The sequence below is a fragment of the Seriola aureovittata genome, chromosome 1 (assembly GCF_021018895.1).
Source record: "Seriola aureovittata isolate HTS-2021-v1 ecotype China chromosome 1, ASM2101889v1, whole genome shotgun sequence".
Taxonomy (NCBI): domain Eukaryota; kingdom Metazoa; phylum Chordata; class Actinopteri; order Carangiformes; family Carangidae; genus Seriola; species Seriola aureovittata.
This window is the reverse complement of record NC_079364.1, coordinates 27,624,612-27,638,095: the sequence shown is the minus strand read 5'-3', so window position 1 is coordinate 27,638,095 and position 13,484 is coordinate 27,624,612. Positions and strand designations below refer to the sequence as shown.

The 13,484-nt window shown below is 39.7% G+C and overlaps 1 protein-coding gene across 2 annotated transcripts in view; it reads left to right on the top strand.

Annotated features, from left to right (window-relative positions):
* The window catches only part of LOC130174027 (myocyte-specific enhancer factor 2A-like), a 45,517-nt gene that overhangs the window by 15,600 nt on the left and 16,433 nt on the right, over positions 1–13,484 (top strand). Inside the window, exons 1-3 of one of the 2 annotated variants that reach the window (XM_056383634.1) lie at positions 1,927–2,192; positions 2,917–3,103; positions 7,485–7,688. In XM_056383634.1, coding sequence (XP_056239609.1) covers positions 3,050–3,103; positions 7,485–7,688 — 258 coding nt within the window. In that variant the 5' untranslated portion in view covers positions 1,927–2,192; positions 2,917–3,049. Of the gene's footprint in view, positions 1–1,926; positions 2,193–2,916; positions 3,104–7,484; positions 7,689–13,484 lie in introns of those variants that run through there. The other variant, XM_056383626.1, reaches the window with a different exon arrangement.

Genomic DNA, 13,484 nt, shown 5'->3' with positions numbered 1-13,484 from the left:
TAGAGTTTCTGCCATAGTAACATATTACATCTGTGCTGATCAGGACAACTTGTCTGGGAAGCACATGCACAAGCAGATGTAGAGCAGGCAGCAGTAATGCTCCACAGACTCTGCAGACTGAAACTGCAATGATCAACTGCTAGATCAGCCCTGTCTCCTAGAAATTATATTCATATACTAATTTGTAAATATATTTTGTAAGAGATGTAATGCTGCTTCAATAACTTTTATCAACATAATGAGAAAATGTTGTTAATGAACATATCTGCAAAGTTACATAATGTGCAAAATGTTCACTGACAACATATTTTGTTCGCCTGTAGCAACTACAATAATTTAAAAAACGTTTTTATGGTTTTGTTAATGCAGTCACAGCAATTCAGGTTAGGAAACTGTCTCAGGTGTCAAAAATAAAGAAAATTAAAAAAAAAAAAACTTGCCAGGAAAACATAATCCAAGCAGCAATTGGGTTTCCATACAAAGTGTCTTTAGAAAAACAAATTAGTAGTGTATACAGGGTTGACAGGGTTGATTAGGGGTGTGAATTCCTTTATTAACAGAAATTAGATTAGATTAGATTCAGTTTGTTAAATTAGTAATTCAGGTGAAGAGTGATTATTGAGTTTATTTCTCAATTTAATATAATTAGATTTTCAAAACCATTTTTGATTTCAGTAACTGAATGAAATAAACCTTTGCAATAATATGAAACTTTTTAATCTCCTGCGAAATGGAAAATAGACATCAGAGTTATATTTTACATGTTTTAAAGTAAGACTTAATGAGAATGAGAAGAATTTATGTTACAGTATTTCACTAAAATTACTTCAGGAAATAAATAACGCCACACACTGGGGACTTCAGACTGTTTCTAATAAACAGTGTTGTCACACTGAAAGACTAAAGATCTTCACATCAAATCTGTCCTGAGTAAAAAACAAACAAAAGTATTTTTCAGCAGTATAGTAGCGACCATAATATTAAATACTGGCATTGGCAGCAGTAGCAGTAGGACTAGTGTCAGTCCCAGTTTCAGGTTTTCTGTCCTGACAGACAGGAGAGTAGTTTTGAGTCTGTTTGATTATTGTGATTAAGATTGTTTGTTGCTAAAGCTGGAGCATTATGTCTTTACAGAAGTGCTAGAAAGTGTCTCCTGCTTTTTCAGGGCTTAACTCCTAACTAGACCAGAGCACTAAAGAGTGACTTAATACAGCTTCAGGGATTTAGCTGCTTCAAAATTAGCAATATAACATAGAAATCAAACGGCACCATCACTCAGAAGCACAGAAATGTGTATTATCTCTTTTGTCATGGAAATGAAAACTCAGAAGAGTGGTGGATTGTTCTTCTCTTTTCAAATTATTTGTGTCTTGCCATCAAATCATCCATATTGTAAAACAGATAAATCCTTGTGACCTTTAAATCCCAAATATCTTTGTTGCAGTGTTTACACCCTGAACTGTCTTGGCAGGGTCAGCTGGGATCTGGGCTGGTGGGGAACTGGAAGGGTTAGACGATAACATACAACTCAGCTTTTAAATGTTGAAGGACGACAAAAGAAGAATATGAAATATGAGATGGGGTGTATTTTCAATAGGAAGCACTGAAATAATCAGTCAAATGGGGCAATAACAGAGCAGGCGAAGGAAGACTTCAGATAGTAGGCTTTAAATGAATTTTAAATCAACATGGGATTTTCTATTTCATTTTATTTATTCCTTATTTATCTGCTGTATGGGGCATTTAGGTGACTGGCACTCAGTTATATTATCAAATACAGAGGTCATTTAAAACAGCAAAAGTCACCAATAAATTTCCACTGGTGCATGACAAATGCATTTGTCCCATCTCCCAACCCTGAGAACTGGGTCTGCAGTGGGGGTTTTGGTGGCTCAGCTCTGGGCTCCACATGCTGCAGTAATCCAGAGAGGGTTAGGATAAAGCCTGGCTTCGCCTCACTCTCTGCCTCCTCCCAGATCAGATGAGATTAGGAAAGAGCTAAGGAGCTCTGGGGGAAGGCAAGGCTGAGAAACACTGAGGCTGAGGAGGGACACGGCAAGGCAGGTGGGCACTCCTGCAGGAGGAGGAAACTGGAGAGCAGAGGCGAGTTCCCTCAAGACTGCAGGGTTAAATATGTTGGTGCACATGAGGGAGTACTGCTGTGGGGGAGAGTTTGGAGACAGCTAGAAAAGGTGCGTAATGAAGGAGATGCACTGGACTGAATTATCCTGGTTTTTCTCAGCCACTTGTGTCCGTCTTGGCGTGTTTGGTCTAGATCCAGTGTTAACATTTTAATTTCAAAAACAAAAGATGAAAAGTACTTTGGAAAAGACTGCGTGAGACAAAAGAGATATTTGGATTCCAACAAACACAGTTGGCATTGATTGTGGGTGGGAATCCAGTGAGGGATGAAAGTCCTGCTGGTTGGTCAGTAAACCTTGGTGTGACACTCGTTGCTGTCAGGTGAAGACGCAGCTGTGACAGAGGACAGTGGAATTAGCAGTGACAAAGACATCTGTGCATGGGAATGTACAGTAACCAGACTGAGAAGAAAAATGGCAAATAAAGAATGAAAGCAGAGCCTGAAGACTTTTTGCAAGAATGATCCATCAGGTGCCACCAGACTGACACAGATTATAATCTGTAGCACTGTAATCTTTAGTAAATATTGTAGCCATTCAAAAATTTGATTAAAATGAATGTATTGTGTCTAGCAAACTGTGTAGACGTTGAGTTTCTTGATACTATCTTGTGTCTTGTAAAAAGCCTGGGTTTGAAAACTTAGATGCATGAATCTATACTCATTTGTTAAGTGATGCTCTTATGAACATGCACTATATGATTTGTGCAAATATTGGCATTGTTCATGCTGTGGGGGGATTAAACTGATTCTGTCTCTGTCTTGCTCTTTCTCAGCAAACCATGCCAAGCTGATACTGGACTAACAGAGCTGACAGTGGGACTGTATGTGAGGATCGTCTGTTGAACCCTGAACTACCTGGAGTCTACTGATATTCTTCTTCGGCTTTTATTGGAAGGTATTTTAGCAATGGGGAGGAAGAAGATCCAGATCACCCGGATCGTGGATGAGAGGAACCGACAGGTCAGTGTCCTCTTCTTTTGTCCTCTTCTGTTACATTTTATAATTTTGCACAAAAACCTGTGGGACTGACACTACTCCTCAGTCTTCTGTATCACAACAGACATCCATACAAAAACACACAGTGTATTTCTGCTGTGGAAAACAACATCTAGCAGCAGTTTTGGAAGTTTTTGATATTATATTTAGTTTTCATGACATCCTGATGCGTTGATGTGTGTCCTCTGAATCGTGCTAGAAGCCCACTCTAAAGTGAGAGATTCACTCTGTTCATCCAAAAGGAACAACAAGGACAGTTGGAGGCAATATTTTAAAAGTAGCCCTGTACATTTTTCAATAGAAAGATCAAATATTATATGGATGTGATGTGTAAGTATTGACAGGTTCAGGAAGACTTTGCGAAGGGATCCCTCAAGGACTCTTCTGCAGATCCCCTATAGTTTCGATGTAAAGACCTCTTAAAGATTCTTGTTAGCTGTGTTACTTTCTGAGAGTGCAGTGGTCACAGCTGGTGGCGAGGGCAGTAATTTGGGGTTAGCTGGGTCCAAACGGCACCCTGTCATTAGCAGGGTGGGTCAGCGTTAGGGACACACAGTGGCCTTCTCTCCTCACAGTCTCCTTGCTCAGCCACACTGCTGCCCACTGGAATCCCTCTCTGTCTGTCTCCTCTATATATATCACCTTCAGCAGCACAACAAATACCAGCCTGTCTGGAAGGAAAGCGCAGGCTCTGGAAATAGGGATGTGGCTGGAAAGTAAATATCTGGGATGATGTTTATATTTGATGTTTGGTTGTCTTGGCTGGAGCATTTTTAGATAGACACTGCTTTAGCTGTTGGGTGTGCACTATCACTGGAGCCTGCTGTATATTTAGTTTCTTGCACTCTATTTTGGGAAGTTGGCTTGTTCTCGTTTTATCTGTCAAGTGCATCAAGTGTTTTTAGCAGTTTTTCCTCTTTTCTTGAAGTATCACACTATTACACACTCTGCAGATTATATGGTGGCGACATGACTGTAGTAGAAAGATGCACCAGCGATACACCATCGACCAGCACACACATATTCTAAAAGAGGAACAAGGTAGTTCTTCTTTATCTCTTTTCACCAAAATATATTTGCAAGTCACGCCCGAGAAATAATGAATATAATTAAAAACTTTGTTAAAGAGGAAACTGACTTTTCCGCCAACAAAAGTTAACTGTTCTTGGAACCATAGTGAGAACTGTAGCGTCAATTTTACCACTATCCTCTAATCTAGTTACTGTAATGAGATGCAACATTTATTCAGTGAGACCTGTTCCAAAATGTTTCTGGCATTAGTGCAAATGTTCAGCTTGGTTGAATGTGAACTTGGTTCTGGCCTCTGGTTCCTAACTGGAACATGTGATGTTTCAGGAGCTCCAACATCTTAGACCCTTCAAAAACAAATCAAACCGTCCTGGAGACAAATGACATCATATCATCCCCATTGGGAAAATGTTGAAATATCTTAAGAAGACTATAGTTTTATGGCCAAAAAGGATAATAAATCACTTATTAACGGGATAGCGTTCTCTCCCTGGCTTTCTGTGGTAGAGAATATATATAAAGCCACAGTGCTCTCATGCATATAATGGTACTTGCAACAGTTCCCTGGATAAAAGCCTCTGAGTGGGGATGGAGGGCGGCTGTAAGATACTGGGTTCCACACATTAAAATGCTTTGGCTTACATAGCCTACGCTTTACACCGTGCATATGTCAGTTATCTGACATATAGGCCGACAATGATTAGGAAAGGAAAGGCAAATTTATTTGTATGGCACATTATCATACACAGAGGTCATTCAGTGTGCTTTACAGAAAATAAAAAAAGCTTAAAAATAGAAATAAAAAGCATAATAAGAAAACTGTATAAAACACAGATTATAAAATAGATAATATTTAATTAAAGTGCAAGATTAAAAGATTAAGTTAGCAGTGGAGAAAAGAGCAATTTTTAGCTTCTTTTTAATGCCAGTAACAGTTTGGGCAGATTTGATCTCCATTGGGAGCTGGGTCCAGCAGTGGGCAACATAGTGGTTGAAAGCCATTTCACCCTGTTTAGTTTTAACTCCAGCTCCTGCAGATCTCATAGACCTGTTAGGCTTATGTACATTGAATATTTCACAAATATATTTAGGGGCCCAGACTATGACTTGTAGACAATAAGTAAAACTTTGAAATCAATTCTCTATCTGACTGAAAGCCAGTGCCAAGACCTGAGAACTGGTGTGATTGCTCTTTTTTCTTAGTTTTAGTTAAAACCCTAGCAGCAGCATTGATGGAAGCATCTCATGTCCTTCTTTGCAAGGACATCGATGCTCAGACATTACAGACTGAGGAGACATTTCTGTGACCAGTGAATAACCAGTGATGGTGAGGAGGTGCCAGGAGAGCCTATGGAGGAGCTTGAATGTTCATTTCAGGAGCCTGTAAGAGCAAGAGAAGCAGAAAGCTACAAGAGAGGAGTGGCTGATTTCTACTGAACGGATAAGATGTGTGAAATGCACACATACTTGCTTGACACACCACTCTGCCAGTCTGATTAGGAGGTACCTGCTCTTCCCAACCTCTCTTCCAAGTTATGTTTATAGAATAATTTATACTTCTCCTCAGTGAATTACATTTGGCAAAACACTAACTCAAAACCTTGGTTGAAACTGAAACTGGTAAAACTTTTTGATGATCAAATGTGGATTATATTGTGTATCTTCTTAGAATGCAAATGACTGTGCCCTGCTTCATGGTGTCCATGTTTTTGTTGAACCTGACTGTTTTCTGGGTGCAGTTGTTGCTTATGTTTTGAAAAAATTAAGACTCTGACCCTCATCACCTACAACTGTTATTGTGCTTTTGAGCAAGCCTGAACTACCAGCTGCTTCAGAAAAAACTGCCCTGTGACCTGCAGAGCTGTGAACATTTGCAAACGTGAGAACATGAATTGGGCAGGGGGGGACCGCATGAAATACACCTGTTACTCAACACTTCTAGAAATCTTGGCGGTGTGAGACAACGTGAGAGTCAGAAGGAAGTTTATGAAGATGATATGAGTCAGGATCCCAGAAGCTGGAGGGAAGATGCATTCAGGTGACTCACTGCAGGGAGTTAGCTACACACCAAAAAAGGGATGACAGCGTGATCGATGAGTGACCTGTGGGTTGTATGTGGGTTTGATATGAGCTGTAAATGGTCCACTCCGAACAATGCATTTCAGATAAAATGTAGAGGTGCATGTCATGGTTTAGGGGAACATGGTTGCTTCATTTTAGATATCACAGTACAATATAATACTGTCTGCTTGGAGGTTTGCTTTATATTGGGAGGGTTCAGTCACATTATTATGAATTTACAAGGAATATGATGACTGTGAGGTAACACCTAAGGATGAACACCTTAATAGTACTCATTAAGGGAGGGAGGGGAAACATTACTGAGTTGCTTTACCCACCCACATTTCCCATCCATTCAATCAGTGGCATTCCATTGGAAACAAATTTCCAGGATATTGCCACCCTCCTGGGGGAGTTCAGTTTCAGAACCCATATTCTTGAGCCACCTCTTCCCTCCTCATTCCTCTCCCTCTCTTGGTGACACAGACACATTTTAAATATCTTTTCTCAGTTCATCCATTGGCTAATTATCAGTTGTGATGGATAAGAACAGTCGCTTAATTAGGGGACCACAGATGTAAATGAGCATTTTTTCTGCAATCCAGCATGTTTACATAATGTATTTTGTACTGATGTTCATTAACTTGCATTGTCCCTATCAAATTAACAAATAAATAAATAAGTTCTTGAAATGAAACATAAATGTCAATGCAAATCTGTGTTAATATGACACATTTGACTCAGATTAGAGGCTGCAGTGGAACCTGCCCTTTTGCCATTAAGCTATTTGGATTTCATCACCTAAAAAGCCATTTTTACATCCACATGTAATCATGGATGACAAAATGCTGAATTACACTGTGATCTGATGTTCAGAAAGTTTTACTCTGTTTGAACTCTGACATCACTCCATTCTGGGAGATTTATGTCTCTAAAACATTTCAAATTTGTTTTTTCTGCACAGTTTACAGCACTGATCCCAGTTCACAGAAAATATTTTGGAGACACTCCTTTGCCCATTTAACATTTTGTATATCTTCCACCTTGACATCTTTTTTATACAAACAATTAAGTCTTCTTGTATCAGGATTTGCTTGAGGTGATAGAATGAAGAGGAAATGATGATCAGCTGATTATGCTTTCAAAATAACTGAAAAATGCAACCAGTTCTACAGCTACAGCTTTGCATGTAAACTCCTTGTCTGAGTGGATATTTGAAGGAAACTAGACTGATCCTCTGCGTCTGTCTTTCCAGGTGACGTTCATGAAGAGGAAGTTCGGTCTGATGAAGAAGGCCTACGAGCTGAGCGTTCTGTGTGACTGTGAAATCGCCCTCATCATCTTCAACAGCTCCAACAAGCTGTTTCAGTACGCCAGCACCGACATGGACAAAGTCCTACTGAAATACACCGAGTACAACGAACCCCATGAGAGCAGAACCAACTCTGACATTGTAGAGGTGGGTGGTGGTCGTGCCATAATGTCAGCGCTGGTGTTGTAATTGGGAAAACATATTGCATTGGGCAGGGTCTTATTCATGTCCAGCCTGACTTTGTAGAGAAAATGTGGACTTCCCTCTTCCTCTTTGTGTGGGTGAACCATTGCATTTATTGTGCTTTTTCAGTGTAAGGCAAGGCATGACAAAATTATTTGTATAGCACATTATCATACACTGAGATCATTCAATGTGCTTAACAGAAAAATAAGAAGCACAAAAAATAATAGCATAATAAGAAAACAGTATCAAACACAGATTATAAAACAGATAATATGTAATTAAAATGCCATATTAAATGATTAAATTAAGCCAGAGGAGAATAGAGCCGTTTTTAGCTTCTCTTTAAAGCCAGTTACCATGATCACTGAAACTAAGATCCCCATCCATGATTACACCGAGGTTTTTAACATGAGCGAAGTCTTTAATGCTTTAGACTCCAGGTAGGCACTGAATTGCAACCTTCCTTCTTTGTTCCCAAATAGTACTATCTCAGTCTTACCTTTATTTAACTGAAAGAAGTTTTGTTGCATCCAGCCATTCACTTTTCAAGGCAGAGACACAAAGAGTCAGTGTTGTCTGTTTTGAGTGTCAGCTAAATGCCTACATGCCTAATTCAGCAACCTCTGTCATTTGATGGTTTTAAAGAGTGTATTCATACCAGGGGAATAGATAGACGACCCTAGACAAGTGTTCTGTTTCTCTCCAGTAGAGAGCAAATACAGAGAAAGAAAAAAACTGTAGAAATGATAGAGAAGAGGAAAAGAGAGAGGGAATAAAATAAAGACTTGGAGAAACACAAAATCAGAGAGCTCATAAGAGAGGGAAAATTCTTGAAACTGTAAAACACTATTGAGGATTTACACTCAAACTCTTTACTTTCTGAAAATCCGTCAATATTTGTTATGAAAGCTCTGACGCTGTTAGCATCCATTTAGAGGATTAAGGAGGGAAATGACTGCAGCTTGTGCTTTAGAAAGATGAATTCCTAGAAAGCATAGTGACTCAGGATTCAGCAGAACTGGTCCAGCTGTGTCTGCCTTCAGTGCTCTCTGTATTAAGCATTAACTCACGCCAGTTGTAGCAGGCCTACTGGAGAACATAAATGTTTTCGGTGATAAGATCAAGCCGTCCGCCCATTCTGTGGGCTCTTGCAGCGTCATCAGTGCTGTGACGCTGGCAGTGTTGCATCATGGTCCTTGAGCAGCCCTATCCTGTCCCTCACAGCACGTACTCATTGCTGCTTCCATTAAAAATGAATGGTCATCTTGACTCATGTTCTGGCTGTTTATGTAAGCTTCTAATGCGTGTCTGCCTTGCTGAGAGCCTGTATTTACTGCTTCCACCCATCCTCCTTTACACACACACAGCAGGGCTGTACCAAATACAAACTGAGTGTAAAGGAAGCTTAACTTCCCAAATTAACTGTTTGTTTTGAAAAATGCCTCTTCCCACTTCCTGAAAAAGAGAGAAGCTTCAATGTTTCAGGGGAGTCCAGTTTTCCATCTGCTCAGTGTCCTCTATCTTACCACATTCACAGATTCTTAACCTTCCTAAGTAAATCTAACATTGTTTCTCAGGAGGAATTAGTCAATTATAGGGCTGTAAATAAAAAGAAATTGAGGATACAGGCTTAGGGATGAACAGAAGCCGATTTCATCCTCTGATACAGTGGTCTCCAACCTTTTTTACTCTGAGAGCTACTTTAACAAAATAAAAGGGGCTCCTAACATCTTATATTACTGGTTACATTTATTCACATATTATATCAAAATACAAATGTCCAAATCAGATTAATAATCAAATATCAAAATCAAAAATTCACATTTTGTACCAAAAAGTGTCATGATTCAGTCAAACCTTAACACACAGACATGACACCACTGCAAATAAACGTCTGCCTAGAAAACAGAGAAGGAAGAAGCTCCTTAGTGAGTAATCCAGTGATAGTTCTCAGTACATCCAATGGTAGCTACATAACAGACAAGAGCTTAAAATAGATAATTCAGTACATTTAATTTCCCAAAATGTCACCAAACATGGGCTGAAAAAAAATGGGGCTCAAATTGAAGCCCACAGCTTAACTCACTTAAAAGTTTATATATGTTCTTTAATTTAGAAGAGTTGCTATCACTGCATGTCGCCTACAGCATATGTGAGGTAGACAAACTTGACAGTGTAACTCATTTGACTGACAACAGGGGGGTGTGTTTGTGTATTTCATTAGTTGCATTTGGAGTAGATTTACAGAGTGAAGTTGTGCTGTTTAAAGTTTGTACTATGCGCCCATGGTTCATATTATATTCTCAGAACCTTTGGGTGAGCTACTGGTAGCTCGCGAGCCGCTAATATGTGGTGATTGCAGTGGTTGAGGTTGCATCATTGATATTGCCCATAATGACTCTAAATAAGATAATCATGTCTATTGTCCTGATAAACCACACACAGACACCTGTACCAACTCTGTAGCCTTTAGCCAGGCTTTATTTGCCTAAATTAAGCCCTTTGTTTTTTTTCCCACAAATGTCACGCAGATAGACAACCTGGTTAAAACAAAACCTGGATAGTGGGAGGTTGCTCTTTTACATATGGGTCGGTCCATCTGCAACATTTAAGCATGGAATTTGACTATGTGTAAAATAACACCCCACTGGCTGCAACAGAAAACACCTGTCACCAGGGACCGGCAGAAAGATTCTGTGGGTTCATTGTTGTTGTTTGCTGAAACATGATGTTTGCTAATGATTATCTCTCCACAAACAAACACACAACAGCTCACAGGTTTCTTTGTCACACACAGGCAGCCTTCACAGGAGCGCTACCACATTCACAATACACTTTGTCTTTTTACTTTGTTTAAGTATGTTTTACAGTCAAATTGAAATTTGCATTCTACTCACTTTTTGTCTAAGGAAATGTAAACTATTTCTAAAGGGGGATAAATTCCCTTTAGGGCATAATTGTGGAAGCAGTGGATAGACCTTTCCAATGGCATTGGCTGACTTAGAGCCAATGATGCTGTGCGTGCTAACTTAACTACTTAGCTGCTGTGTTAACTCAGCTGATGGGGTGTGTTGACGACCTGAGAAATACTGTAGAGCTTGAAAGTGATAAGACAAAGCATTTTTTCCTCTTTTCAGCAAGTTCAAAATGCACTTAGTTGCTTTCTTGCAGAGTTAGATGCGGAGATTGAAACCACTCTTATGTCTGTATGGTAACAGCAAAGAAATACTAATATATAAATGAGCTTTAAAAGTGGTGGAAGGCGGCTTTGGACAGAGACAGGCTAACCATTTCTCCTGTTTCCAGTCTTAATTTGTGCCACGCTTAAAGTTAACTGGATGCTGGCTGTACAGATATAAGAGTGGTATCAATTTATTTCATCTGACTTTTGGCAAGAAAGTGAATCTCAAACTATTTTCTTAAGCTGCTTGTCCCTTTACAACATTCAACACTTGGGAGTGGGACTCAGAATACCAAGCTAGCAAGCTAGGCTAACTAGCTTACTCTGATAAGTGGAAGCTTAGCTTAACTTGCCATTGTTAGGGATTGAATCCTATTAGATGTAATGTTTCATTCACGTCATTTCAACACAGCTGCACACTAAGTGTTTTGATTGTCCCATAGTATAGAGTGCTGCAGGAATGAGTCCTAAAACCTGGAAATTAGCTAGCATCTTAGCATAAATCAAACTACAAGTTGGAAGTCATGCAATGTTGTTGTAGTTTGTTTATAGCCTCATATTAGCTTTTTACTTCTGGCGATTGTATTTAGGCTTCAAAAATCATAAATTGGTGTTCATTTGTGAAGATATTGTGCTGAACAAAATGTGTTAGTATCATAAACTTTTGTTTGTCACAGAGCTTTTACTCTGCAGCAATCCAAAAGCCAATGTAGCCATTGGCGTTTTGTAGAAGGAACCAGGGTAATGCTAACTACAAAAATACGTCTTCCCTGTGACGCTCTATACAAAGCACATTTTGCCATGTGCCACATGGGTCCAGTTGAGGCAGATGGCACATGACCACACTGTCACTGTCAACGCGTAGTGATTTGAATCGTAACACAGTGTAACTTACAGGGTCATGGAATAATGGGAGTGCTCCAATCACAGATGGCACTAAGTGCTAACAGTGTTGAAATTGAAGCAAAACACCAAACTATTTTTAGTGTCTGTCCACATCGATTTCCACCAATCAAGTTATTGTCAGTTGGGTAAGTCATAACCATGGATGGTTTCTTAGCAAAACTGTTTGACTTAAAGCAGTAGATTCTTTTGAAACACACTCTACAGATCTATGTCCATATGGAGGAGATAAAAGTGTAATGTCAACCTGAAACAAAGGTGGAAGCCAGGAATGGTGATCTGCCAGCTATAACAACTACAAAGTCCCAACTGGTCAGCTAATCTCACAAACAGATTACTTTTGTCATAATAATGAGACAGTTTTGTGTGCTGCAGAGTTTAGTTTCAACAATAACAGAGCAGCCGCCAAGGTATGCAGTGCAGTCATTTCAGCCTGCAGAGCCCAGAGATGAATGAAAGCCATAACAGAAAGTGAAAACTACAATACACTGAAATGCAGACACTGTGGCATACGGCGCAGTGGTTGCTCTGGTTTAGTTCTGTATGGTAGCATGTCTCATTAAAAAAAACAATCTGTGGAAACTGTGTGTGGACTGGCCTTTGAAAGTGTGTGAGCTCAGCTTATCGCTGCCAGAGATGTGTCGAATCACATCTCAAACACTCCCTTGTCTGCACTATTCTTAGCCTATAGGACAATCACCCGACTGGAAGAGACTCACTCCATGGTAAGAGGGAGCCTTATTTTATCTTTGATGCAGCCCCAACAGCAACAAGGCATCACCCTCATATGTTAAGATGCTTAATGTTGCAGCCCGTGCCTCATGGTGGCAATGATCCAGATGCCTTTGGTGATCCACTAAATCCGACTTTGACATTTGAGATGATAAGGAGACACACACTCTCAGATCCCCCAGCAGACACTTTAAGATAGTCTTCAGTTCCCAGACATGATGTAGTGGTTTAGACCAGCATCTGTGGAGCCACATATAGCCCTATGGGTCTCCGACCAAATCCCTCTAGACACTCCTTTCCTGGGTCTACTCTGTGTCCCATGCTGTCCACTGTCCTTTCTCTAAAGAAAACAACTTTTTTCACAGGAGTTGGAACTGTAAAGCTACCTGAGTATGTTGTGAAACATATAAGAAACTGGGGGGATCACATGATTGGTAACAGCTGTCCTCTCGAAAAAAAAAAAAAAAACTCCTTATTTTGCTTGTAAGGTCAAGCTGAGTTCACACATGAATCAGAGAATGGCTGTAGAGTAAAAAACTCCTGATGCTGAGTAACTGAAGACTTTCCATCTGCTGTTTTTTCTCGTCCTGTCGTTAATAATAACAATGATTGCTAAGTCATTATAAGACTTGTTCTGGAGTTCTGTCATCTAACTTTAATATCTATGATGGATACCTTCACCTGCAGGTATTTCACAGGTTATGATTGCAATCAGACGGCCAGAGATTGATCAGTCCTGTATCTTTTTCTGTTTGTTTCATTTCACATGACAGACATAAATGTGAACCATTGAAAGCAGAGATGAATATTTAAACACTTCATCGCTTCTTGTTTACACAGATACATTCCAGTGTTAGCAGACTATTATGTGATATCTCATTCCAGGTTATGTATGACAGCACTTCCCTGTGTAAGCTTGTGTTAAAAAATGATACTTGATA